A 27810-nucleotide genomic window follows, 5' to 3' on the forward strand; every position below is an offset into this window, starting at 1 on the left:
CAGTGGTCTCCTGATGAGGGCCCTGGCATTTATTGTGTTCAAAATTAAGCACTAGCTTTACCCTTACCTAACATTGGCATGGGGGAGAAATGGAGGAGGTGGGCAAAAGTGCATTCAGTGTGACACTGATCGAGAACAGCAGAGGAGGACGGGAGAGGAGAAAATATGGTGCAATGGAGTTGTCACAATTTAGCTGATAGGAATAAGTCATTCACTGTTCTGTGTGAGCCCTCCTCATCTCACTCCTCTATTAATGTAGTCCGTGCAAGGGTCTCACTTCCCCACATCCTACCCCTAATACTGTAGCCACTGACGTTCTGGCTCTTCGATCTGATGTGCTGACTGCAAAAAAGGTTGGAGGGCCTCTAAACGATTCTGCCAGTCCAGAGGGACTCACCGCTGCTGCCTCACAGGTACTCAGTAACTCCTCTGTAGGGATGCTGAGCAGGGTTCGCACAAGGCCATCATCATCCTGGAGTCAAGTGGTGCGGGGGTTTAGGCCACCTGCTTGAAACTGCTGCATTGCAGTATCTGCTGAGTGAGCTGCACAGGCCACTCTAACTATCTGCCCCAGTCACCAGACTTTATCAATCAAAGATGGCTCAGCCCAAAGGAGCATTTATTTCTCACCTAATGCCATTGGCTGTTTGAGTGTTTCCTTCCACCTCCACTCAAAGGACTGCATTGAGTTGCAGGAGGGACTACTTTACTAATCAGTCTTCGTGGTCTACTTGAGCTGGCTCTCTTCTCTGTGTCTCGCTCTAAGATGCTAAGGCTGCATGAGTTGAAAATTAAACCCAGACCTGTGGCCTTTGCCAAGTACTTGCTATTTCATGGAAATAGTAAATGCCTTGGTCTGGAGACAAAGTACCTGGACGTAAAAGATCCAGACAGTGGCATGAGGAACAAAATGTAATCCCTTGAACAAAGGAATGCAGGAGTAGATCCAGGGCTACCAAGATTGGATCAGGAAAATGTGATAACGTGCTGCAAGTTAACAGGAAATTGAAGGACAAAGGGTCATTTTTGTTAACTATATTGAGGGGAAGCAGTACTTTGTTAACACACATTACGAAGATATTTGAAAATATTTTACCTATGGTAGGCTTCACGTCTGTATTTCTTTAACGCATGCCTATCCATGTTAGCCGGGAGGTCCGCATGGTTCTGAAGTCGGTCACTCCACGAGGTTGTCATTTTCAAAAGAGTGAATTATATCTGTAGAAGAAAAACACATGTTCATATCAACTAAAAATACATTCTCAAGATCATGTTCACGTGTATGTGCTTTTGTTACATATGGGTTACGTCTTGAAATTAAACCAGTAATCTGAAGATCCAATAGTAAAAACAGTTGATCATTATTTACCCGATACATTTTTCACAAGGGTCGCCAGGGAATATTGCCAGCAATTAAAATGTAAAGTCGAGGTTAAGAGAAACACAAAATGTTTCTGAAAACACACAAAAGCAGTCTGGCTGTTCCTAGTGAACACAGACAAAACAGTTGGAAGAGATTGGTATTCTATTTTAAACTTGAGTGGTCTGGTTAAAAACAGCTAAATACTAGCAAAACATCAAAAGCAACTGAGTTCAGTAAAGAGTGCAAAGATGCATTAATGAGATGCTTATTTTAACCAAGACAGCTGAGGCTCCTTCTCTAAGGCGGAGGAGCGTTGCCCCACTGCTTTCAGAGTGGTGGAAAAGGGAAAAATAAAATGATAATAACGTTATCATTTTATTTTTCGTACCAGCTACGGGGCTATGTTTGGTCGAGGCGGGACTGGGGTCACAGGGAGGAGGAGTGGTTTGTGCACCATAAGTGTGCAAGACCATTTAGCCGGGCGTTGTGTGCCGGCCAAACAGTCATGTGCACTCACATTTCTCCACCTGGTTGTGTTTCACAGCTGGGTGGAGAACAGTCCCAAGGCTCTCAGGCACTGTCTGAGCGGCCAAACAGGTCGCTCAGACCAATCACGACGCTGCTCTCATGCTGGTGACAGCAGCATCGTGATTGGCTTAGGAAGCCTGTGTGCAGCGGGGAGCCATGAAGAGAAGAAGACAGAGGAGAAGCTGCAGCCATATTCAGGTAAGTGTTTTCTTTTTTTTAAATTTGTATCCTTCCCCTCGATACACCGCCCCACCACCCCGCTCTCCACCCCGCTCTGTAGCAGCTGCCACTGCCAAGGTAATGCATGCAATTGGTAGCTCCGTGGCAGCTATGCATTTTCAACACCTGAATCAAATATTAAGTAAAGACTCCTTCTGCCCAATTAACAGCTGCACAAAAATCGCTCTGAAACTGTTGTTAAAGTGAGCAGCTAACATTAGGTATAAAAATACGTATAGCTTTATCTTACGTTTGGTGGTCAGGGTTCTGTGTCACAAATGCTATGGAGTAACCACTTCGTCCAACTAACAGTCCACCAGCCTCATTTAGAAATTGGTCGAGCGTCCACTTTCCCCTCAACTGAGTCAACAGGGGGCTCCCTCTGCCAAAAGCTACCTCCAAAGGGCAGGCGGAGTTGGGCCGACACAGTAAACCCATCACACCACCCTCTCTATTCTCTATTTAGTCGATGGTCTGGTGAGGTTTTTTAATGTCCAGCACTGCTACGAAAAACCTTGCAGTGAGGGACAGGAAAACAAAATTGTTACACACACACTCTGGGAGAAAGCTCCCAGGGTATGGGGTTAAGCTCCCAGGGTATGGGGTCATTAACTTTTTGTTTTTCAATAACAAACTCCCTGGAAGTTTGCTTCTGAAAAACAAAAAAAATATTAAGTTTAGTGGTTGGACTTAATTTTTAAAAAGCTGTCCACCAAACTTGTACCTAGACAGGAACCGTCATAATGGAAGCTCCGTCAAGGTACAATGTTCTCCACTGGGTCAGGGGTGATCTCTAAATTTTGCAGACTGTAATCCGTTGCAATGTCCTCTGCCAACCTCATGGATGGAGTGCCATCTGTGAAACTCTAGATCTGGTTCTCAGTGTCATAGATGGACTCAAGGTGCAGGTTAGACATTTTGGTAACAAACACTCAATAACAACTGGAAAAAATGCGTTTAAGGACTCAATTCCTCTTTAGGTCTGGCTTGACTGTGCAACTTACTGAATTTCTATTGTTAATAGTTCTTCAAAATGTAGACTTCTATGGACTCTTTCCAAAGCAACATTTGGGACTCTCAAAGCTACACTGAATCAAAACACATTTGTTCTTTCATAGATTCAATGCATGCAGTAAGCAGTCTTTTTACTGTAAGAGGGTTTTATTAAATGGTTTGGACTCAAAATGCAAGGTGGGCCTATTAGTTTTGCCAAATCTTGTAACCAGAGGTGAAGAGCTTTAAAGGAATAGCTTTGTCTGTATTTCACGCAATAACTGAACAAGCATTTGCAATGCACTAGGTCTCACATTTACGTGAGTTTCGTAAATGCGACACCTATTGCATTACAAATGCTAGTTTGTATAAACGCCCATGCGGTGCTTTAACTTTAGTATCGGCCACGCCCCTTTCTTTAGACGAGCCATGTCTAAAGAAAGGGGCCTGGCCGCCATTAAAGTGAAAGTGCAGTATGGGGCACTTTTACCCAAAAAAGCATTTGTCTGTCAAATTGACAAACAAATGCTTTTTTTGTAAAAGCACCCCATGCCGCGCTTTCACTTTAAGGGTGGCCACGACCTTTTCCTTAGACTCGTTTAAGGAAAGGGGCGTGGTGACATCAAAGTGTAAGTGCGGCATGGGGCAATTAAAAAACAAAAACTCGTTTTAAAAAAACATGTGGCCACGTTTGGTGCGGCAAGTAAAGCAAAGGCACGGCCGCCACTATCAGCGTAGCATGCCGTGCTATGTAAAAAAAAAAAAATAAAGCTGTTGCGAGAGAGCGTGTCCTGCCTGCAACAGCAGACATGTGAAAACCATTAAATGAAATAGTGCTCGGAGGCTATAATTAAAGCCTACCGAGCAACAACACATGTAAAAGGGGGGTGTTCTCATGGAGGTTACAAATGAAGACAAGGCGGTACCAAGGAGAGACTAACAAGCCTATTTACAAATCAGAAGCCAGCATTTAGGAAGGACAATGACACAAGCCAATGACCAATATGGGCAGAGAGTGGGCGGGGCTTCAAGTACATACGCCAATACAGCATGCCTCGCAGATCAGTGCATGCTCTGCTCAGGCTCGACCTATAAATGTGGGTACAAACAGCAGGTTGTATCTTAAACTATCTATGTGAAAAACAACATTAAATACCATAGATGTTTTTGGAGCGGTAGTGCTTAAGTCCGGTAATATAAGCATGGGTACATTAACATGCGATTGACTTGTGAACTGCAACGCTTCAATAAAGCTAGGTTACATATGAATTATGTGCTAATAATGGATACTTTTTATGTCTCCGTTTCACAAATATTTGTATAACTGATCTCCGTTACAGTCAAGTAGCCACGTGGCACTGAACCGCACGAGACAGCGGGCCTGTTTCAAACAGGCTGTAATTAGTGGTCAGATGTAATTATGTTTATTGAGCAGTAATGTGCAGATGTGCACTATCAACCTGCGAGAAAAGGCTTTTAGCAGCCGGCTGATGATTCGCAGAGCTTGATCTGAGTCATTTATAAACGAGCATTATAAATAGAAGCATAACAAGGTTAGCTGATCAATGCAGCAAACCTGTGGAAAACTGAAGCGTCAAGAACACGTTAACATTAACCAAATATCACAAACCATAACAGCAAGAATTGTAGACAATCTTAAACTATGCAACAAGGCTTGTAAATATACTAATGGCATACTGACTACAGAGATTTCATGTACAAGGATCCACCGTATGGACCTTGTTCTCTCAGGAAATCAATAAAAAACAAGAACCATTAAATCTTCAGTACAGCTGACAGGCTGTCTTCTAGTGCTCAGCCACCGGCTTAGAAGTCACTGCCCCATCACAACCTAACCTCCGAATACCATGTATACCTGTACTACCCTGAGAGAGAGAGGGAGAGGGAGGGGGAGGGAGAGAGGGAGGGAGGGAAAGAGAGAGGGAGGGAGGACGGACCATAGGGAAGAGAACAGTAGAGGTCAAGGTGGCCCTTAAGAGGCTGTTGTGTGAAACTTGGTAAAATGATTTTAAGTGGACACATGTTTTGGGATTTGGATCATCAAAACTAGCACGCAGGAAAGAGAACTTTGCATTGTATGTTTCGTGGCCAGCAGTTTCTCTACATTGTCAGGCTTAATATTTACGGTCATGGATTTATAAACCCAGTGCTTCACAGACGGGCAGGAATATATTACAGGTGGTAAATCTTCAGAAACACCAGAATCTCTCACATCATGCACCTGAACCACACTTGGTTGTCTGATTCTTACTAAATACATACTTAAAGAAATTGGTTCGGTTAAATTTTTCTCAAGAAACTTTTTTTCAATTTTTTTTCTTTATTAATGGCTTTCTCCAGCCAGAAGAAACCAAGATGGAGAAAATTTTTGAAGAAATATTTGGTTAAATTTCTTTTTGTGTTGAGGGTGTTTTAGCTTTTCTTTCAAGGGGTTCTTCTCTTTACCGTCACCTCCCCTTTCCTTTAATACTCATAAGTCTTGTATTGACCTGTTTTACTCTTCTTATTTCTTAAACTTTTACTATATCCCCTACCCATTTACGTTTTGCTCATTTTATACACCCCTTTACCTTCCCCTTTTTAATCCCTTTTATACTTTTACCTCCCCTTTCCTTTCTAGAATACCCATACGTCTTCTACTCTGTCACTTAACTCAATTTTTAAGTCTCGCCTAGCGTTACACATGCGCAGCTCGCTCGGCGAGATTTATTGTCAAGGAGGACTTTGAGAGAAGGGCTTGAAGCCCCGCCCCTTATTTTCATTGGCTTGCGTCACCGTTTATGGTAAACGGTGGGTTGCCATTGGAAATAAGCTTTATTTGTTGCCTCCTTTTCACTTTTTTGTACGGCCTACCCGGACTGGCTCGTCTGCTTTCCTTCTGTTGTAAAGGTATTTCTTATCTTTGTGGGAACCATATGTTTTTACTCAGCTCCGTAAACACGGGTCTGAGTGAAAACAGATAGCGAGCGCTTGTTCCTCTTGTCCCTATGCGCGTTCCTGATGTAGCACTCGCTCTCTCCCGATCTCCGTGACGCCTACGGAACACTCCTTCATCAGAGGATGGGGCACTCTATGGTTTATGTACAGTCTCTCTAGAAGTGTTCCTGCGTCGCCGTTAGGCGGCTCTCTCTTGTCTTCAGGTTGCTGATCTGTCTCTCACCACTGGCCCTCTTCTCAGTCTCTCCTGCAATATGGGGCTATAGATTTCTAGTAACGGTAAACTATCTCACGTGAACGCGTGTTTAAGCTCTGGTTTCACTCGACTGTCCAGTGGTCCCTTTGCGAAATGCTGGTGCCCCTCCCACCCCCTCTGTACCCTCTTCCCCAAAGCCCCCTCCTGCGCCTCCCGAAGCCCACTCCCGCGCCTCCCGAGAAGAGCCCTAATTGGTCCTGGTGTGCGAGTTGCTCTGCTGGAGCTCGGAGCTATGCACACATCTTGCACTAACTGATGGTCCGTCTCAAACGTCCGTCTCAAACCTGCAGAGATGACGGAAGAGCTGACGTTGTTTTGTGGCAGTAAGTGGAGGCGTGTGGGCGCTTTATTATCCATTTATGACGACATATGCACTTCAGGCGCGGCACGAGCGGCTAAACCCACTTAAAATCTTCTTATAAGCCAGCAGGGCTCTAGAGACTCAACAGTTTCCATGGACTCTGGGATGAAGGGGGGGGGGGGGTGGGGGGGGGAAGGGGGGGGGGGGGGGGGGAGTGCGGTAATTACCCCCCAGACCACCTCCCACAAGAGTGTGATAAGCACAGTTCTATAGTTCCGAGGGGGCGGCTCACAGGCAGAATGATCTCAGATAAACACCCCATGCACGAGCAGGTCCCGAGGTCCGTGGCTGAAGGACCCGAGGGCCCACGAAGCTCGAATAGGGAGTCCCGGAGAGGGAGTACGGAGATGTTATGCCGCACCCATTAACATAAGAGAGGGGACTCCGGGCCATGTACCGTCCCTGCCTAAATAGGAGCAGCGCGGGGCCCTTGGGAGTACGGGTCGGAGATGGGGTGCATTCCCCGGTAATAGGGTCAGGGGCTAGAGCGGGGTAGGGGCATTAGGGGGTGCGCCCCAGAGCCATATCTGCAGTTAGACATCGGATGCGCACACCATGCTAACCACTAGCCTTCACGTCCCTGCGCCTTTCCCATTAGTGCTGTCCCGTTTCTTGTGGGACTTAACTCCCCAGACAGGGTTCAGATACGCCCGTGGACACCCCGGATCTGCACCCGCACCCCAGTCCCTACACTCAGCCCGCCCGGGACAGCGGCGGGGATTGTCACAAACAACAGCCGCTATGTTGGGAAGAGCCCTCGTCAGAACTTGTCCGGGTTGGATTTTCAGCCATCCGTTCAGCCTTCCGCAGACCAGCGACACTTTCTGTGTTCTAGCGTCCGACTGCACAGCAAGAATGCGAGGAAGGAACCTGCCGCCCCTGCTGGAGTAAACGGCGGCAGAGGTAAGGGAGTTTCATTAAACCCGCACACATGCACCCTAAAAACCCTGTGCACCTTTGAAATACAGCAGTTCAAAAGTTCAGCATCCACCTGCGTTCGCAACTCGCTATTCATAATCGTGTTCCCTGCCACACACAAACTTCTTTACTTGTCTGCATACGCCCAGGCCTGTGTAAACTATACACATACCTGTACCCTTTTGCATCCCAACTCCACAGAGAGGTACCCAAGCCCTTGCTTCCTTGCACCCTAACAGGTCTGTGGCCAAATAGTAACATCCAGACTGACCACACAGCCCATACATACATCCCAGTAAAGTTGTTCTAACAGCACTGTTGGTGTTATTATTGCATTGGAACATGAGTGGCAATTGTACACCTGATCTGATTAAATACCGGGTGGCCTTTGCCAATGGAATCCATTTTTTTCATTGCCATTATTTTGTGTTCCAATATGCCCATTTAGAGAATCGTTACAAATGAATATTTATTTGGCAAGTGTAGTAGCAGGTATTCAAAGCTTACTAGGTTTGCTGTTTAAGGTTAATGTAAGAAACATCGCATGATTTTCATGTCACCTTGTTCTGTTTATCAGATTTTGCATTGAAATATCTTAGGGCAACGGTCAAGACGAACCGTAATTCAGATAGGTTCACCCTTTTGAGCTACACACTTTATTCCCATAATATACAAAATAAGACACTGAAGTGGAGGTCTTAGCTTTCAATGCATTGTTATGTTTTTTGTTAAATCTTAAATTGTGTTAATGTGGAGCTCGTACTGCTTCCTTTTTAGCAGGTGCACATCATTGCATACGTAATTTGTCTGTTTTCAGCTGGTATTTCTTTACCATATTTCAAAAGAGCCTTTCGTTCTCTGGGCAGTTTTCACGATTTCCTGCCCTATATTATTTAATTAGTGGTTTATTAAGTGACGCTGGTTCAAGATTCGTAGGTATCTTCCTTCCTCCTGGCGATTTCAATGCCACCTATCATAAGTTAATCAGTCTGATTTCATCACCGACCCTGGTATTTTTGTGCTTGAAAACACTCCCTGAGGAAAATGAGAAATAAATACATTACATATTTTTTTAATTAAAAAAAAAAGCTGTGGAACAATGTGCACTATATAAAGGGTGGTAGGCAGCCAAACGCCCCAGATTGAGACTATCTATCTCTATACATCGGAAAGTTTGTTATGGAGGATCACCAACAATGGGGATGTCCACCAGTTTGAGGAAGCTAATGGCATTTAATGACCTATTATTGCTCATGAAAAACGCACCGGCAGCTTATTTGATCAAGTATAGCTCATTTATAGGGCAAATGTAAACGTCACATTAGTCAGTTTACCAGTAAATTTCACTGGAACATTACAGCTATTTCATGAACGTGTAATAGTAGTACGGTACAACACACATTAATTTACGGAAATATCTCCCGCAGCTTTTTGTCACTGTATTTTTGGAATCTTGATCTAAGGAACCAGTGTTTCCTCCAGTTATACAAAATCTCTGGATATGTTTAAAATACTCCAGGAACTGACAAACATCTGAACTGCTATTTCCATAATTATTTCACGTACGTTTTATGTCTTGGCTCTGAACATCTAGACCTCCCTTCTGTGACCCACCAAAAGTTGCAGACTACAGGAGGTATTGTTCTGTTCCATTCTATTCATTTAGTCATCACCGTAACACAGCTGAATGATTGTTTTCGTGTGCATGGTTGCAATAATTAGAGTTTGGATCATGGAACCCTTTTGGTCTGAGAGTTTGGATTCAAATCCATTATTGCTTATGAGCTTCGTTTTCAAGGTGACTTAATGGGTAAGTCTAAGTGTAGTTTTCAATAATCAGATAAACTTGTGTTTTGTTATGATTCACCATTGATTAGTTGTGTTTATTTAGTTGCATTCTGTAGTCCTAATAAGTAGTTCGATTAAGAGGCTGACAACTACAAGCAGAGTGATAATTTTTTGAGGGTGGGTGGTGGTGAGGCGTTTTTAACGAGAAGGTATGGCAAATATACTTAATGAAATAGAGTCCAGAATTCTGCTGTATGTATTAGATTCGTGCAAAATTGGTTATGGTAATAGTACAACATTCCAAGAAGCACTGCATAATTACTGTGTAAAGGCATACGCATAGGTGGTGACTAGCAGCCCTTTACCTTTCATCATGAACGCAGTTAAAGTATGCAAACCATCTCTTTTTACTACCTGTTAACTTTACTACTTCCTTTTGTGCGCTATTTGTATATCCCTTTTAATTTTACAATACACCTACCATACTTTGTAGTCTAAGTTAAATTAATTTATTTTCATTAGTATTCAAGCACTCTGATGATGGACTTGAACCAGGGGGATAGGGAAGAGGTATTACCTACCTCCACCCTTAATAGCAGCGGGTTTGAATATGAGGCAAAGGGGCATGTAATTCCAGAAAGCAGGAATATTCCGTTTAGAATCGTGTCATGGAACATAGCGAGTATCTGTACAAAGTTGGCCAACGAGGACTGTCTGAGTTACGTGTCAGGTTAGGATGTAATTTGTTTACAAGAAACATTGGGTCTCTGATTTGTTTTTATGTTAATATCAAACATTTTTATTACTCTTGTGCAATATACAGCACTGTGCTAGTCCTATGTTTAAAGACTTTGCTGTAGAAATGGCAAAAGACTGTGCATTTCTATCTCAGCATGGATGGCACTGTGCTAAACCTATGCTTAAAGACTTTGATAGAAAAGCAGACTTTTGAGGTGAGCAGATCTAGAGTGTCGCTGGTGTTGAGAGTGCTCTATACAGGAGCTGCTTTCCACCTAAACTTGAGAACTACCCAGAGTTCTTTACTTCTTTTTTGCAAAATGTTGCCGCAATTCCTTATAATAAATTCAAGTCTCTTGCTCAATCCGCAAGAGGTGGTCATAATACCACCCTTATCTCCTTTGCTCTCCCCCTTGTTTTGGTCAGGTGGCTCTCAGGTAATCCTTAGAAACTAACAGAAGGATTTGCGGCAACATTTTTAGGCAGTTTTTAAAAGAACTTGTTTGCACCATTGGAACATTGAGGCATTTGACCTGTACAGTTACTTACCTGGTGGTGCATTATGGGCAACAGAGGAATTGAACTATAATCAATGTGAGCTCACAACTGCAAACCCTTATCTATGATTAAGGCCAATATGGGCGAAACGCGTCAGATCGTCATCAGTGGTGCCGCCCTGTGACGTAAATAAAAAACGGACTCTTGCTCAAATTGTGCTTGGGCAACATTCTTTTGTTGACTGCAAATCCAGCGGGACGCTCCGATATATATATATATATATATTCACTTAAAAAACCATAGGTTTCACACACGTTATAGTTAGGAATTAGCATTTAAAAAACCTTGCAAATTCACTTAAAAAACCATAGGTTTCACACATGTTATAGTTAGCTGGACATTTCACTCGTAAAAAACCAATGAAATTCCCCCGTTATAGTTAGTTCAGATAACTATAACTCGCGCGCCCGCAATCCACTGCTCATGACGTCACATATTACATCACTCATGACATGGTCAGTGGCATCACTCATGACATCACTGATGACATCATCCTTGTGATAGAGTGGCGGTCGCGCGAGTTATAGTTATCTGAACTAACTATAACAGGGGAATTTCATTGGTTTTTTACGAGTGAAATGTCCAGCTAACTATAACATGTGTGAAAACTATGGTTTTTTAAGTGAATTTGCAAGGTTTTTTAAATGCTAATTCCTAACTATAACGTGTGTGAAACCTATGGTTTTTTAAGTGAATTTGTACGTTTTTTTTAAATGCTAAGTTATGTATGTATTATTATATATTTTTTTTAAGGTTTTTCACTGTGCGCGCACCGTGCGCGCACCCCGCGATTTAAAAAAAAAAAAAAATGTTTTTTCAGCCTTCGGGGTCCTTCAGGGACCCCCTGACAAAGGCTAGGGGGTCAGGAACTCTATACCCTGCCCCCTTTTCACGTTCGCTGCCTCTCTTTTTCAGTCGCACCCAAACCAAACAAAATGGCGGCCGACACTTCCTGATTTTGACCGATTAGAACGTTGACTGACATGTAACCACCAATCAGAATTACGCTCGCGCGCGTTAGGGTGCGCGCACGGTGCGTGCCTATAGACATATATGTACTTTTAAATGCAATTTTCTCAGGAACTACTGAACAGATTGACTCCATAAATGCAAAAGGCACATGCCTGACCTGAGGACTACCTCTTTGCCAAATTTCAAGTAATTCTGTTCAGCCGTTCGGGCTGTACCTTCGACTAAAGGTCCTATGGGAAAGTGCATGGGGAAAACGCGTTTTGGGACCCCCCTTTTTTCTCGGCCCCCGCTTGACGAATCACCCCGAGACTTTCAGGGTAGGAGCGGAGTGGAGCGCCCCACCTATTTTGAAAAATTCGCGAGGATTCGTCAACCGGCGCCAAAGTTATTCAAAATAGAATTTTCAGATTTCCTATGGAAACACGGTCCTAACTATAACTATCTACTGGCGACCGCCAGTAGATAATACAAATAACAATTGCAATTAAGAAATAAAGGATGCAGCACACCAAAGGATAGCTCGCAATCCACTGCTGATGACGTCACATATTACATCACTCATGACATGGTCAGTGACATCACTCATGACATCATCCTTGTGATAGAGTGGCGGTCGCGTGAGTTATAGTTGCCTGCACTAACTATAACGGGGGAATTTCATTGGTTTTTTACGAGTGAAATGTCCAGCTAACTATAATATGTGTGAAACCTATGGTTTTTTAAGTGAATTTGCAAGGTTTTTTAAATGCTAATTCCTAACTATAACGTGTGTGAAACCTATGGTTTTTTCAGTGAATTTGTACGGTTTTTTAAATGCTAATTTATGTATTTATTTATTTATTTTTTAAGTTTTTTCACCGTGCGCCTATCGTGCGCGCACGGTGCGCTTCGCGCACCACGCGCCCACGTTACATAGTTCGCGGAATTTTTCCGTTTCTACCGTGCGCGTACGCTACGCGCACTCCGCGATTTTTCGTAATAAAATTAAAATACATTTTTGCCCTTGGGGGTCCTTCTGGGACCCCCTGACCAAGGCTAGGGGGTCAGGAACTGTCCAGCCTGCCCCCTTTTCACGTTATCCACCTTTGTTTTTCACCCCCTCAGACTGCGAGAGACAAAATGGCGGCCAACACTTCCTGGTTTCGATCGATTCGAATGTTTACTAAGATCTAACAACCAATCAGAATCACGCTCGCGCACGGCAGCGTGCGCGTACGGTAAGCTTACGGTACGCGCTCGGAGCGCGCCTATAGATATATATATTGATTTAAATGCTATTTTCTCAGGAAATACTGAACAGATTTACACCAGACCTGCAAAAGGCACATCCCTGACCTGAGGTCTACCTCTCTGCCAAATTTCAAGTAATACTGTTCAGCCGTTCGGGCTGCAGCTTGGACTAAAGGTCCTATGGAAAAATGCATGGGGAAAACGCGTTTTGGGACCCCCCCTTTTTCTCAGCCCCCGCTTGACGAATCCCCCCGAGACTTTCAGGGAAGGAGCGGAGCGCCCCACCTATTTTGAAAATTTCGCGAGGATTCGTCAATTGGCGCCAAAGTTATTCAAAATAGAATGTTACGGATTTCCAATGGAAACACGGTCCTAACTATAACCATCTACTGGCGACCGCCAGTAGATAATATATTGTATATATATATATTGTATTGTAATTGCATTTATATAGCGCTTACTTCCCCCTGACGAAGCGGTGAAGCATTTTTTTCTGCGAGTAACACGCTACTCCGAAACCCATAAAGGATTAGTGGTGAATTAGTATAAAGAAAATATTAAAGTAATTTCAGGGGTGGATATGTTATTCAGTTATTTGGATTGAGAAGGATAGTGGAGGGATAGAAGAGGGGAACAGGTTTGCATTTAAATAGCTCTGGCTACCCTTCATGGAGGTGTTGAAGCTCTTTTTCGGTGAGTAGTGTGTGTGTGTGTATATATATATATATATTCCAAAATATGAAAACATCCCACACATCTTACTTTTGTAGTTATGCAATACAACTTATTGAGTACTGCACTCTGTCTAGTCTACTGAGTCGCTTAAACAAAGTGAGAGGGACCCTTAAGCACCCAAAAGACTAGGGTTTAAGCAAAACAAGCATTAAAAAATGCAAAAGGTCTCGCCTTTCATTAAGTTAAAGCCATGTGCTTTGCTATAGAACACCATTAGCAAAGCAAATGGCTTTAACTTAATCAAAGGCGAGACCTATTGCATTTTCAATGCTTGTTAGTTTTACTTCCTTTCCCCTACTAGGTTCCCGTCCTATATTCTGTCCCCCTGCTCCTGCCCCCTTTAACTTCCTCTTTCTTTTTGTTAATACCCATAATTTATACCAGCCAGCTTTACTTTTTTTACTTACTTTTCCTGCTTTCTCCTACCTATTTATGATTTTCCCGATCCCATACACCCTCCACATTCCACTTTTTATTCTTTTCTATTAATGTCCTATACCGCCTCGCTCCTTTTTTTTTTCATAACACATTTTATTAGATTTTATTTAGACATTACATGATGGCCAACATGGCCTGGCAAAACTTACAATGCAGTAACAAACCATCGCTCACCCTCCATAAAAATCGAAATGTCTTATTAAAAACAAATCTGCCCTTCCCATCGCGAATAATGTTGTCATAATACCCATTTAGGGAATATTTAAGTGTGTTAGTGTGGTAGGGGGCTAGGGCACGGCATAATGAGCCTCCCTCCCTCCTTTTTCAGGTCTCGCCTGACCCAGCGCTTGCGCTGGTCTGGCGAGACTTTAAGTAAGGGCTTCAAAAAATGCTACCCCCGGCCACAGCTTGCAGTGCATGTGAGCGGGCGCGCGCTTGAGCTGAGGCGCCATATGGCGTGATTAGTGCTGCGTGCGCACCACTCGTGCACATGCACTGTAAGCTGTGGCCGGCGGTAACATTTTTCCCCCGCGAGGCGTCTGCGTTCGGATATTAGATTCCCAGAGTTAAACTTGACATTTGTAATTAATAGGTGAGCACACAGTTCCATTACTAATGCATTACCCTCTTGTTATCGTAGCGCAAGCCGTCTGCAAGATATGCATTTCCTCTCATTTGTACGTTAGTGCTTCCCCTTGCCATTCATACATCCAAACGTCTGGGATTGTACCCCCTTAGACATTCCTCACTGTAACTATGCCAGCCACTTGCAAGTTGCGTGCTTTGTCTCATTCCTTGCTCGTACCTCTCTTTGCAAGTGGTGAGCTTCGTAACGGGGATCATTATATTTTGGGCATTCAATCCACTCCTGTTCTCCCAGTTTTGTTTAAACTTGGGTAAGCCCAGCGCTCTGTACCGCTCACTGTTTCCGACACCCCTTTCACACACTTACTTCGTCATGGGCGTGTCATTAGCTTTTTGCCCTTGCTACCCTCCGCTGTGTACAGGCGGCTTCTGTGGACGTCATTATATCTCTGCTCTATTCCGTCTAGAGTGCTGATGCTGCTATCTCTTAGCTAACCCCTACCCCCATCTTGGAATTCTCGCATGGTAGTCTTGACACTGTGGACCATTCTTACTGTACGTGTTCCCACTTGGGTGCCAGTTCCCGTCTGTCGTTCTTTCGGATCTCATTTTGAATTTTAAAAGAAATGTTGTTGCTGCCTATTATTTATTAGACTGACCTTTTTCCAGTCTTACTATAGTCCCATCCAGTACATTTCAATGCTGCAGAGTCCTGCTCCTAGGATAATCAACCAGCCTTCTTTATATGCTTTTGAGCTGATGCCAGGGTATATCATCATTCAACCCTATTCGGTTACTATTATGTCTGTACACCGACCTTTGTTCTCTTTTCAGGAGTGTAGATTTCACATCTGTCCCTACTTCTGTACCCATTTTGGGTCCTCCACTCTGCTGCTTTTCTAAACAAGCATTGGCATAGCCAATAGGTCGCCTTTGGGACCTTATAAGTGTTTAGCCATGCAACAGTTGATGTTGTTGCACCAAGGATATTGTGCTGCATAACTAAATACTTATAAGGTACCAAAAGCGAGACCTATTGGCTATGCCAATGCTTGTTTTATTTGACTTTTATTACCTCTCCCTACACCATATACGTTTTCCCCTATCCTGTACAAAATACTGTTTTTGTTGGAAAGGTATTTTGTCATTTCTCTAAGATGCAGCTTTGTCACCCCGATTTCATTAGACCGATTTTTCATATGTCGGAAGATCGCCAAAATAAGATAATACCACCACACTCTCATCACACACCTACACCATGGTCACATTTACTATTTATAGCATACTCTTTCACTGGTTTCCTGCCCCCATTTTCATCAAACCACCAAAATTCTTCATGCATGCATGTTGCATAGAACTGGAGTAGTTCCGTCATTCCTTTCAAACTTAACTGCACTAAACTATTCTTACACTAAGGTCCAAACTACAAGTGGCATGGAGGAGGGTGCAATATTTCAATGAATAAAAAAAAGGACTTGACAGTAGTCTGAATTTAATGGCTACAACCAATACCACCTAGTACGCGTTGTTCCCCAGTACTGGGGAATAATATGCAGACGTTGGTACTTAGTGCAGTAATTACCAGGCCTTTTTCCAATGTTAAATTCTGACAGGTTTGAATTGCCAAATTTTTATTCCAGAGCTCGGCAGCCCTGCCAAGTACCATGCATCAGGCGTTATTCTAACTAATTTCAGTGTGGTGGTCTGCATCACCGCACTGAAATGCATTAATCACGCATTATAGTGCTTTTAAACTGTCATGCGGAGCGCTGCTATAATGCACCATTTCATGACTGTGTGAGCAGTAGTAGCGCGGTGCGCGCTGCTGCTGGCACACTAAGGGCCTGGCATCTCTGCGAGTACTGCTCTCGCGATACAATGTATTTACATTCAACACCCCCGCTGGCCCTGGCTCGAGATTAACGGACGTCACAGTCAATGCCTGGCAATCTTGGCTTGAAAGATTCTGTGTAAGGTCAGTGGGGATTGAGAGTTACGGTCAGTGGCGGTGCGTCCATTGGGGCGCAGGGGCGGAGCCCCACTTACCGCGAACGAACGCACGCAGAGTCGCAGACTGAGACCAGCAATGCAATAATATATTATTATTGCAAGGCAATGAATGCGAGCGTCGGACAATGAAGGGGGTGGGGCCAGGGGGCGAGGCGAGCACTGACAGTGACACAGTGAGTTGATTGACAGCGGCAGCGGGCGGCTCGCAATTTATCTGCGCATGCTCGAGTTTGTCTCACGACAAGCACGAGCATGCGCATTCGCCGCACTGTAGCCATGTGTACTACTAAGTGAGAGGAGGGGGTCGAGAGGCTGAGGGTTGCCTCTGCAGCAGCCCCTCCGGGCGAGCCCTATCCGTGCTCTTTCGCCAATCCAGGGCAGGCGCTGCTAATGCAGCGTCTCTGGATTGGCTGAGAGAGCCTGAGACTGTCTCGGCAGCCTAGGAGTAACTGGATTGGGTGCCGCGCAACTATGGCCAATCACTGTGGCTTAGTCTGAACACAGTGACAGTGATTGGCCATGAGGTGCGCTGCGCACTCAATGCATCAATCTGTCACGTCATCATGCACGCGGTGGTGCCACTGCCTCTGCGTACACACCTCGTGGGTTGACTCCGACCGACCGACTCGTCGTGGTGGTGGTGGTGACAATTTTTTCTGTTGTGTAGTACTACACTGCAGTGCTGAGTCTCTACTGTTGTCCCCCTGGGCCCTGACTTGGTGAGTACTGTCGTTTTCGATGTGGTTTCCCCAGCATTTGTAATGCGATGGTGTTTTACTTTACTTCAGCTACCAATGGGACTTTTCTGGTCAATGTAAGGCCCCAGGGGCGCTGCACAGGGACCCTGTCTTTTGGGGGAGGCTGTGATCGGTGTCCAAGGAGTCTGAGGAGTGCCTACACTGTCTGCATCCTCTCCGGATCAGACTAGTACTAGTGTCTCTACTGTTCCCCCAGAAGCAGAGGTGTAAACTGTAACCAGACCTCAGCCAGCGGCTCGCGCCTTCCACGTACTGAATAATTAATGCGCGGTTAATTGAGGCTTTTAGCGGCTGTGAAACCGGATGAGAGCCGGCCGCATGCCTGGATGTGACGATCCTGGGGCGACAAGCGAGCCGTGCCTCTTCTACGGGAAAGGAGGGTGGGGGCAGCGGTAGACGTAGGATAAGGTCAGAGCGTGTACTTGGGGCGGGGAAGGCTGCGGTCAGGAGTGGGTGACTGACTGCAGGACTGCCACAGAGGGAGGGAGTCCTAGGGGATGTATTCAGAGTGCGCTGGAATCTGCCGCCACCTGGGATATGCAGTACCTACTGACACCCTCAAATACAGAATACTATTACCAAGAAATATTGTCACACTTTGTAAATGTTCTTCGCCATCATCCCTTGTGTTCTGGGCTGCGCGAGCCCACCTCCACGAGCCCCCGTCTCACCAGCCCTCTACACTCCTGCTGCTCACGCGTGGTTCACCCCACGCTCCCCAAAAGTCAGTTACAACAACTGTGATTGAGAGTCTCTTGATTTTCAAATATTGCCTCGCGTAGGACCACCAGCCCTGGCTGACTTTCAAGTCATGTCTTGAAATATTAACGGCCTCTTTGACCACATCAAACTCATGGCAGTCCCTAGCTTTGCCAAATGATTCACACCAGAAGTACTGCTAATGTAGGGCACCCACCTACTAGTCTCCAACTGCCACTTCCTACATAGATTTGGCTATGACCAGGTCTTTCACACTGGTTTCACTAGGGGATCTAGGGGGGTTGTACATACCCCTTCACAAACATGTCCGGCTCGTGGGGATGTGAACCTTCCAGGAGTCACATGGTGACTATGTGGGAATTGAGGGATCGGTAGAGGGGAAACATGATAATATCCTATGCATCTACATACCACCCCAACTGGACACAGAAGCACTCACTGTATTACCACCACGATCCTAGGGTGTTATGTTTTCCTGTGCAGGACTTAAAAGGTGGCACTTTCTTCAGTTGGGAGAGGATGTGGTCCGTCAACTAGACTGCCGACTTTGGTGCTGGAAACCTCGGGGTCGCGTCCTGTGATTCTGGGCAAATCACTTAATCTCCCCATGCCTGAATGTGCAATGTAAATAGGTGCTAATTATGTAAAGCGCTCCAATACCTTCGGGTCGAGTTTGCGCTATATAAATATGCAAAAAATAAAATTAACGTGAGCCTTTAGAACTGCAGAAAATGATGCATTAAGTGTTTGAGAGTGTGTCAAGTCTGTTAAAAGCGACAGAGTCGCATCATTTCTGTGGTCCAATCTAGAAATAACTTTAGCCAAGGCCCAGTGTGAAGCGCCCAAGTAAGTATCAGCAGCGCAGGCTTCAGTGCTCAATGGATGGGGGTGGCTCGGCTGTGGTGTTGGATGTGGTGGAGTTTTATTCTGTATTGTGCTTTGCTGAGTTTATGAAACTTTTTTGTCCTTTTCTGCTGACTGTAAGATTTTTACTCTGCTGTTTGTCATAAAACCTGCTGCAGGATCGGACATTTGATTGAAACGTACATGCCACCATTTCAGAAGAGCAAAGTGGGAGATTGTAAAAAAAAAAAATCGGGAGAATGGGGCCTTGAATCGAGTTACTGTCATGTGTGGGCTTTGTAAGTGTGCTGCAGCAGGATCGGACATTTGAAACGCAAATTCACGTGTTTTTTTATCACCTTTCAGTGCCTTGTCTTTGCTGGCTTTAATTCATAAACTTAATATGGAAAAGTCACTTGGAGAGACAGTGGCTTTACTTAAAATTGTCATAACCACTCCTATGACAACAGTCGAGGCAGAACGATGTTTTTCAGCCTTAAAGAGGATTAAGACATTCCTGAGAAACACCATGCTTGAGGAAAGACTCAATGCTTTGGCAATGCTCTCTGTAGAGAGCAAGCTAGTTCAGAAAATCCCGGACTTTAACACAAAAGTTATTGAAAAGTTTGCTGCTCTTAGAGAGAGACGTGCTGATTTCATTTACAAAAAGTAAACAATTTTGAATGCTGCTACTTTGCAACCAGTTTATTTGTTAAATAAAAAACATCTGTGAGTGAGGTACTCAGAAATGCATTGTATCTCGAAGTCTGTTATGAAGCTCTGTGGTTGTACACTGAATAAGCAGCTACCTATGTTATATGACATCTCTTTATTAATGTTATACCTGCACTTTCACAATTGCTTTATTAACCTTCCTGCTTTCTCAAATTTGCTTGAAAATGCACCATTTTTCTTCTCTTTTTTCAAAATTTTCTCGGGGGGAGAACCCCCCCGAACCCTCCTTATAGGGGTTCGGGCTCGCTCGCTGCGCTCGCTCGCAACAGTGAAGTATACCAATCATCTTACGCCCTACCACTTTAAAATGTCACCAGCCGCCCCTGGTTACGGTCTGTCCTGCAAACTAAGTCAAATGCACGGCGCCACAGGCAGCTCCTCCGACCTTGCCACTGGTGCTTCTTGCACCGGTCCGTGGCGGGAGCTGGTCGGGAAGAGGGGATCAGGCTGAAAGCCAGCTGCTCATCTCCGCCGTGGCTTGCAGTTGGAACAATGCCGGATGCAGGACGGGATCCTGCCCCGGCCACGTGACTTGACCTCAGGCCATCAGTCGCACTGTGGCTGGCTGATTTATGAGGCAGGCCAATGAGTCGTGAGTCACCCGCGCCAGCCACTGGGACAGTGTGACAGACAGTGGAGTGCAAGCTAGCTCGGAGCTGCCGGGTGGCACGGCAGTGCACCGAGGTGGTGGGGTATCACTGACTGCACAGACCTTGACCGCCTGCATATGATGATCCAACGTACGGGAGGGACCTGACCCAAGCCCACCGGTATGCAGCGCCTTCATCAAGTAAGGGCTTCAATGAGAGGCGATATAATCGTCCTGATAAAGTAAACATTTCTGCCATGCTGTAACCATTTAATTGCTTACAGAGCTGTGCAACTCTCAGCCTCATTAATAATAGCAGGTGGCACTTAGCTATTGATTTTAATTATACTGCTCAGTACTGTGTGTCAGTGTCTTGACTTCTGATATAATACCGCCTGTGGCCGTCCTAAGTTATTTGTGTGTGAGCTTCAGTCAACCTCTCCTGACCCGACCCCTGCCCACCAGGCTGCAGCGCATGCATCATGATGGGTGAGCAGCGGTATTTGTCCTAATAAATTAAACACTTCTGTCATGCCGCAATTTAATTCCTAGAGAGCCATGCACCTCTCAACCTCGTTAATAGTGGTGGTACCGCACACCAGACCCCAGGTCGGTGCTCAGCTATTGATTTTAATTATACTGCTCAGAAAGGGTACTAGGTTAGTGAAGTGCCCTTCCATTTTTAGGTCGAGCCTAGCGCAGGGCGCAAGCGCTGCCCTAGGAGATGACCTTTAGGAATCGGTCTGCACTTTTGAAACACTCGTGCTTGTACTGGCATCCACCTTGCAGGAGCGAGCAGCGGCGAGCAGGGGCCATCTGTTTTGAAATAGCTTGGCCGTGCGCGCGTGTTTACATTTGCCTGCTCGCGGTCCCTTACACTTTGCCAGACATGCGCCAGTTCAGCGGGGCAGGTAAGACGCAGACCGTACTCTTTCTAACCTTTTAGGGAAACATACTTCCACTAAAATCTTCATCAGATAGCACATTTAAGAAAACATTTGACCAAGTTATGGCCCTGTGGTTGTAAAACTGTTTTTGCATACAATGAGTGTTTGAATTGTTATTAACAGGATTTAGCTTCACTCGCCATTGGGCCTCCTTCAACACTGAAAGGTTGCGCAAGCCTCATCAGGAGCTCAGATTGTGAGATACGTTTGTTTGCTTGTGGATATCTGTTGAGGTGCATTTCCGAAAAAGGCTCAGATGTTGCGAATTTAAAGGCCCTGTGCGTGAACTTGAAACTTTACTTTATAAAGGTTTCTAGCTAATTTTAGGTTTCTCCGTATGAAAAGCTCTCCTCGTCAGATGGCCCAGTGAAGAGCAACATCACACGTGATGGCCTGGCATCTTGTGAGTTGGCAGACACGCACCCTGCATGCCCTGTTGCATTTTGTGATCTGCCCCACGCCCGGCTAGGCGGTTTTCACAATAGTTTTAGTACTGGAGTTAGAATAATAATTGGAACAGGTCTCACAATCTTAGCAGAAGAAAATGTTTTTGTGAACAGCTGACGACTGTGCCAAGGGGGATTAAGGTGACCTCCTTTGCTCTGGCTGATGCAAAACCGCGTACAACAAGGCGCTTCGACGCCTGTCAGTGGTTATAAACGGTAAATAGTAATACAATTACAATGGACCTCAGAGAGATGGGGGCATGGCCTAAAGGGGCGGAGGTAAAAGGGCCTACTTCTGGGCCAGCGGAAACTCACAGTAAACTGAACAAACAGGCGCAAGTTAAATTGTTTGCATCCTTTTACTTGTGAATTGGACGATAAAAGTGTAAAATGCTAATTGTTAGGAGACCCAAGAGACTCTTTTACCTCAACGAGCAGCTGTTTGTCTTTGGTGTGGTTACAGGAGCGTTGCAGTTTCAAAACAAGTAAGACGTGTGAACTTCTCAAGTCGGATTTTAAATTATCGCTGCTTCTTTTAGCCGCGAGGAAAAGCTTAATGTAAAGTCTGGCGGAGAGAGGAGAACGTTCACTCTCAGTTACGTTTTCACCAGTTTTAATACTGACTTAACAGCGCAGGATTCGTGTTCTGAAAAATAGGACGGTGGTCAGCAGAGCAATGTCTGTGGCCTCAGTAAACTGACAACTGGAATCTCCTCCCAATAAAAGTTCTTCTTTTATAAATTTAAGATCCCCTACATTTTAGCACGTAGCATCACAGTTAATTATCTATTCCTATATGTGACAGGATGTGGCCTAATGGCTAGGGTGGTCGACCTCGAAGCGGGGGAACTGGATTCGAGTCTCGGCAGGGACACTAAACATCCTGTGATTCTGGGCAAATCACTTAATCTCCCCGTGCCAACCAAAACAAGCATTGGCATAGCCAATAGGTCTCGCCTTTGGGACCTTATAAGTGTTTAGCCATGCAACAGTTGATGTTGTTGCACCAAAGATATTGTGCTGCATAACTAAATACTTATAAGGTCCCAAAAGCGAGACCTATTGGCTATGCCAATGCTTGTTGGTGCTTTGCAGCAGTTGTAAGATCTTCCTCGAGTTTCTTGTTGCTAGAATAGGTGATTGTTAGACCCGGCATTCTGGGTACCCAGGAGTTACTGCGGTCCAATCGCATCAACTGTAGTGTTCCCCTCTGGTGTCCTGGGGCCTCAGTATTTGTGGACCCAAAACCAGATAACCAAGTACTCCTCTCCAGCACGCGAGACAGAGCTGTCTAAGGCTTAATCAAGGAGGTGAGGTGGTGTTAGACATTCAGAATACAGGGCACACCGTATACCCAGCTGATAAAATCAATGTCCAGTCAGTGCTTTACTTTTTATAAAAGAAAAGTACTTTAATACACACAAGAGAATTATACTACACATAAAACTAGGATAAACAGTGAAAACCAGATGTATTTACAACCCTCTGGGACAGAGTTTTGACCTCAAACAGTATTATAGCGCCTCGACGCCAAGCACTATAAAAACACAGTTAACATGAAGACACACAATTAGAAATGGCATCTTACAGACCATGTTGCACAGGATTACTCTCATTCGCTAGAGCCTGGATACCAATATTTGGACTGAAAGGATATAGTTTCCACATATGATGTTAAGTCAAAGGTTCTTGATCAGCCCCATAACCCCCACCCAAAGCAACATAAGTGCCCTCCCGTCCTGAGAGAGGACACTGCTCTAGTGGCGTCAGGGATCTGATCACAGGTGTCTGATGTTTTGGCACAGTTAACTTGTGCCTCACTAGTAAAGTAGACACTGGCTAGCTGTAAGAGGGTAGTGCTGGACAGAGTGCCAATTCACCCCGATACTCCAAGATATCACAAAAAGAAAGGTGGGGCCCGTTTCACTGGCCTCTGTTCCCCAGCTACTACTTGTACAAGCTCCCACAGAGCAGGGGAGGAATCTAAGCAAAGCGATCTCACCTTCAAGGACTGGGATCAAGCTTTGCCTTCTCCGTCGCCCTTGATGTTCTGCAAGCTTCCTTTTCTCCTTGCGCAGCCGTCTGCAATTTCCTTGTTCAAAGCGCCTGCTCAACAAGGCTCACAGAAGCAGCTGGTCTTCTCCCATGCTGTTGATGCCCTGGCTCCTCATCAAACTCTTGGTAGCAGAATCCATCAGTCATTGAGAAAACTTCCTCAAGTTCCAGACGCAGTGAGCAAGTGTCCTATTCTGCCTTCACACCGCGGGTCGCGGCTGGCTGCCTTTGGACGGACCTGGTGTGAGCCGCCTCTTCAGTCATAGACCAGTCTTGAACAACAGCTGGCCACTCAGGCCAGACTTTTATCACCCGATAGGCTGATCCAATCAGAGGGTCTGCTACTTTTGCATCCTGAGTACACTTCCATTAGCAAACTATTCATGGCGTGCTCAATGCCTGACCAAAGCATGCACAGATGACCTACTGCCTCCCTTGTACCAACCTGTGCTGTTCCCTAAAGAGGAACTTTAATTAACTTCAGACCTGTAGGCACTGACCTGGGGGGCGGGGAATGGGAGGGGGGTAGCTGGGGGGGGATCCTCTTAGCAGAGTTAGTGCAGCTAAACCCAGATAAGAGCTGTGTCTACACCAGCCAACAGGCCTCTCCAAGGAAATGGAGAGGAAACTGGGGAGCTGGGATGTCCAGCAGAACAGCTTGGATTCCACACAATGGCTCAAATCACCATCTCTCCCCAGTACACCCACTGGCTCTCAAGCACACGTCAGGTAAACAAAGGCAACAGGACCCCAGGCAAGGGATAGACTCCACAGACTTGATCAGGAGGGTGGCTAGTGACTCAACCATCCTGAATATAGATTTATTGCTGCCGCCACTGTCAGTCTACCACAGCCTGGGTAAAGAGGGCAGTAGCCATTCTCTGAAAAATAGGGGTGCACAAGGCATGCCCTCTCGACCTCAGAGCCAAGCTCTAGGGTCTCAATCCATGTAATTAGGGAGACCCTCAGTGGACATGTAGGATTGTCATGCTCACAGAGGTAGGGATCTAGAAACCATACAGTAGCTTTTGAGTGACTTGCCTGGAGATTAGCATAAGGCAGGCTTGGCGCTCTTTCCAGAGACATGCAGAAGACTTCCCGTCCCAACAGTGATATGTATATGTTCACCTCGTCTTCATTGCTTGATTTTGCTGGAGAGAAAATGTCACTCATAATTACACTGAAATTATGAAAATGTCACTCATAGCAGTTTGGATCCTTGGCAGCTATGGCTTGGACTTTATCATATATGGTAATTACTGGGCTTGCTAAAGTCCACGAAACATAATTGTGGCCCAAGTGCAAACAAGTGTTTAAGCAGAGGAGCAATTTTACAGGCCACTCATCATGAGATCCTAAAATGTCCTTCTACTCTGCACCATTCTCAGTCAGCATAGAACCGACGCTCTCTACCAGTAATGTCCAACATAGGTCCAGGAGGGCTGGATCCATGTCGATTTTCACAACATAACACGGGTGTAACGTGGGGTCCTGCGCAATGTCCCTCACCCAAGTCAACAGTGAGAGGTGACTGTGACAAGTCCACTTTTGTATATATGTTGATGGCGGGAGGAGGTGTGGTACAGAAAGTGTCCAGGAAATCACAGCCTTAGAAACGCGTTTCACACTAAGAAGCTAAGAGGGCGGATTGTAAACATCCACAGTTAAGAGGCCCTGAACCAGTACTAGAGTGTCCCTATACCCTGAGGAGACTGACCCCAGAGCTTTTAAATCAGCCTGGCCCATCAAGAAGGAGCTAGATTGAGTTTACTCAGTCCTCTCTGCACATAAAATACATTTACATACAATGAGCGTAAATGGGAATCATTTTCATAGTCAGTGGTTATCCTGCCAATGGGTCCAGACAAAGCCTACTCTGATACTCCTTATTCTATACTAGAAACAAACAGCTGAGCTACTTTATCAGCTCCTATCTGGGTCCTTGGCTTTCCTTTCCACGCGATTAGAATGTCGCTGAACGTCTCCGCAAAAGCAAAGAACACAAAGCAAAACATCCCACACAGCGAATGCGCGTAAAAGGATTGCTTTATCTTGCCCCAATTTCAGCTATTCAAGTATTTTACTGAATAATATTGTGAGCGCTATTACCACTTCAGATGCCTTTCCGCTGTAGTCGACACTGTATCCAAAGAACAGCAGTAAACAAATGAAAGAGCAGCATGGTCCGTGGCTCTAAAAGGGTAACAAAAAACACTACCCATGTGACAATCTATGGACGGTGAAGAAATCCTTAGAGTCCATGCAAATCTTACGAGGGTACAGTGACTAAAACCATAGGGTGGAAGGAACTGAGAAAAAAAGAAGTGCATGTACTTTTCCCAAACATTAAGTGAAATTACATATATTTTGCGGGTAAAAATTGCTTAATCTGGCATACTTCGCATCAGTAAGTACACAAGTAATTTACCTGTTCGTGCTAGACATTTTCTACTCTATTCAGCGGCTCATGAGACAAACATACACAAAATTTCGTGCCTTTAAAACTCACGTTTCTGCATCTTACCAGTGTTGTCCTGCTGCCTACCTGCGTGGTCTTGTGTGCCTGCTGGGTCTACTTGCCTCCGTCCATCTGGCCCCACGTCTCCCCCCCGCCGTCGCCTGACACCGCGACCGCCGTGTGGGGGGAGTCTTCTACGGGGACTTCATCTCCCAGGCCACTCAGCGACCCGGAACCACAAACTACGCCCTTTGCGCGCCCGGAGGCGCTACTTAACGGAGCCCGCCCCCGGCAGAGCGGGGGCCGTTTCTGCATCTTACCAGTGTTGTCCTGCTGCCTACCTGCGTGGTCTTGTGTGCCTGCTGGGTCTACTTGCCTCCGTCCATCTGGCCCCACGTCTCCCCCCCGCCATCGCCTGACACCGCGACCGCCGTGTGGGGGGAGTCTTCTACGGGGACTTCATCTCCCAGGCCACTCAGCGACCCGGAACCACAAACTACGCCCTTTGCGCGCCCGGAGGCGCTACTTAACGGAGCCCGCCCCCGGCAGAGCGGGGGCCGTTTCTGCATCTTACCAGTGTTGTCCTGCTGCCTACCTGCGTGGTCTTGTGTGCCTGCTGGGTCTACTTGCCTCCGTCCATCTGGCCCCACGTCTCCCCCCCGCCGTCGCCTGACACCGCGACCGCCGTGTGGGGGGAGTCTTCTACGGGGACTTCATCTCCCAGGCCACTCAGCGACCCGGAACCACAAACTACGCCCTTTGCGCGCCCGGAGGCGCTACTTAACGGAGCCCGCCCCCGGCAGAGCGGGGGCCGTTTCTGCATCTTACCAGTGTTGTCCTGCTGCCTACCTGCGTGGTCTTGTGTGCCTGCTGGGTCTACTTGCCTCCGTCCATCTGGCCCCACGTCTCCCCCCCGCCGTCGCCTGACACCGCGACCGCCGTGTGGGGGGAGTCTTCTACGGGGACTTCATCTCCCAGGCCACTCAGCGACCCGGAACCACAAACTACGCCCTTTGCGCGCCCGGAGGCGCTACTTAACGGAGCCCGCCCCCGGCAGAGCGGGGGCCGTTTCTGCATCTTACCAGTGTTGTCCTGCTGCCTACCTGCGTGGTCTTGTGTGCCTGCTGGGTCTACTTGCCTCCGTCCATCTGGCCCCACGTCTCCCCCCCGCCGTCGCCTGACACCGCGACCGCCGTGTGGGGGGAGTCTTCTACGGGGACTTCATCTCCCAGGCCACTCAGCGACCCGGAACCACAAACTACGCCCTTTGCGCGCCCGGAGGCGCTACTTAACGGAGCCCGCCCCCGGCAGAGCGGGGGCCGTTTCTGCATCTTACCAGTGTTGTCCTGCTGCCTACCTGCGTGGTCTTGTGTGCCTGCTGGGTCTACTTGCCTCCGTCCATCTGGCCCCACGTCTCCCCCCCGCCGTCGCCTGACACCGCGACCGCCGTGTGGGGGGAGTCTTCTACGGGGACTTCATCTCCCAGGCCACTCAGCGACCCGGAACCACAAACTACGCCCTTTGCGCGCCCGGAGGCGCTACTTAACGGAGCCCGCCCCCGGCAGAGCGGGGGCCGTTTCTGCATCTTACCAGTGTTGTCCTGCTGCCT

The 27810-nt window shown here is 46.3% G+C and overlaps 1 protein-coding gene across 4 annotated transcripts in view; it reads right to left on the bottom strand.

Annotated features, from left to right (window-relative positions):
* The window catches only part of NT5C2 (5'-nucleotidase, cytosolic II), a 542012-nt gene that overhangs the window by 372213 nt on the left and 141989 nt on the right, over positions 1-27810 (bottom strand). For all 4 annotated transcript variants that reach the window (XM_085606647.1, XM_085606643.1, XM_085606637.1 and 1 more), the window contains one exon: positions 1097-1218. In XM_085606647.1, coding sequence (XP_085462773.1) covers positions 1097-1197 — 101 coding nt within the window. In that variant the 5' untranslated portion in view covers positions 1198-1218. The remainder of the gene's footprint in view (positions 1-1096; positions 1219-27810) is intronic.

Source organism: Triturus cristatus, chromosome 1_2, assembly GCF_964204655.1.
Source record: "Triturus cristatus chromosome 1_2, aTriCri1.1, whole genome shotgun sequence".
In the NCBI taxonomy this organism is placed as follows: domain Eukaryota; kingdom Metazoa; phylum Chordata; class Amphibia; order Caudata; family Salamandridae; genus Triturus; species Triturus cristatus.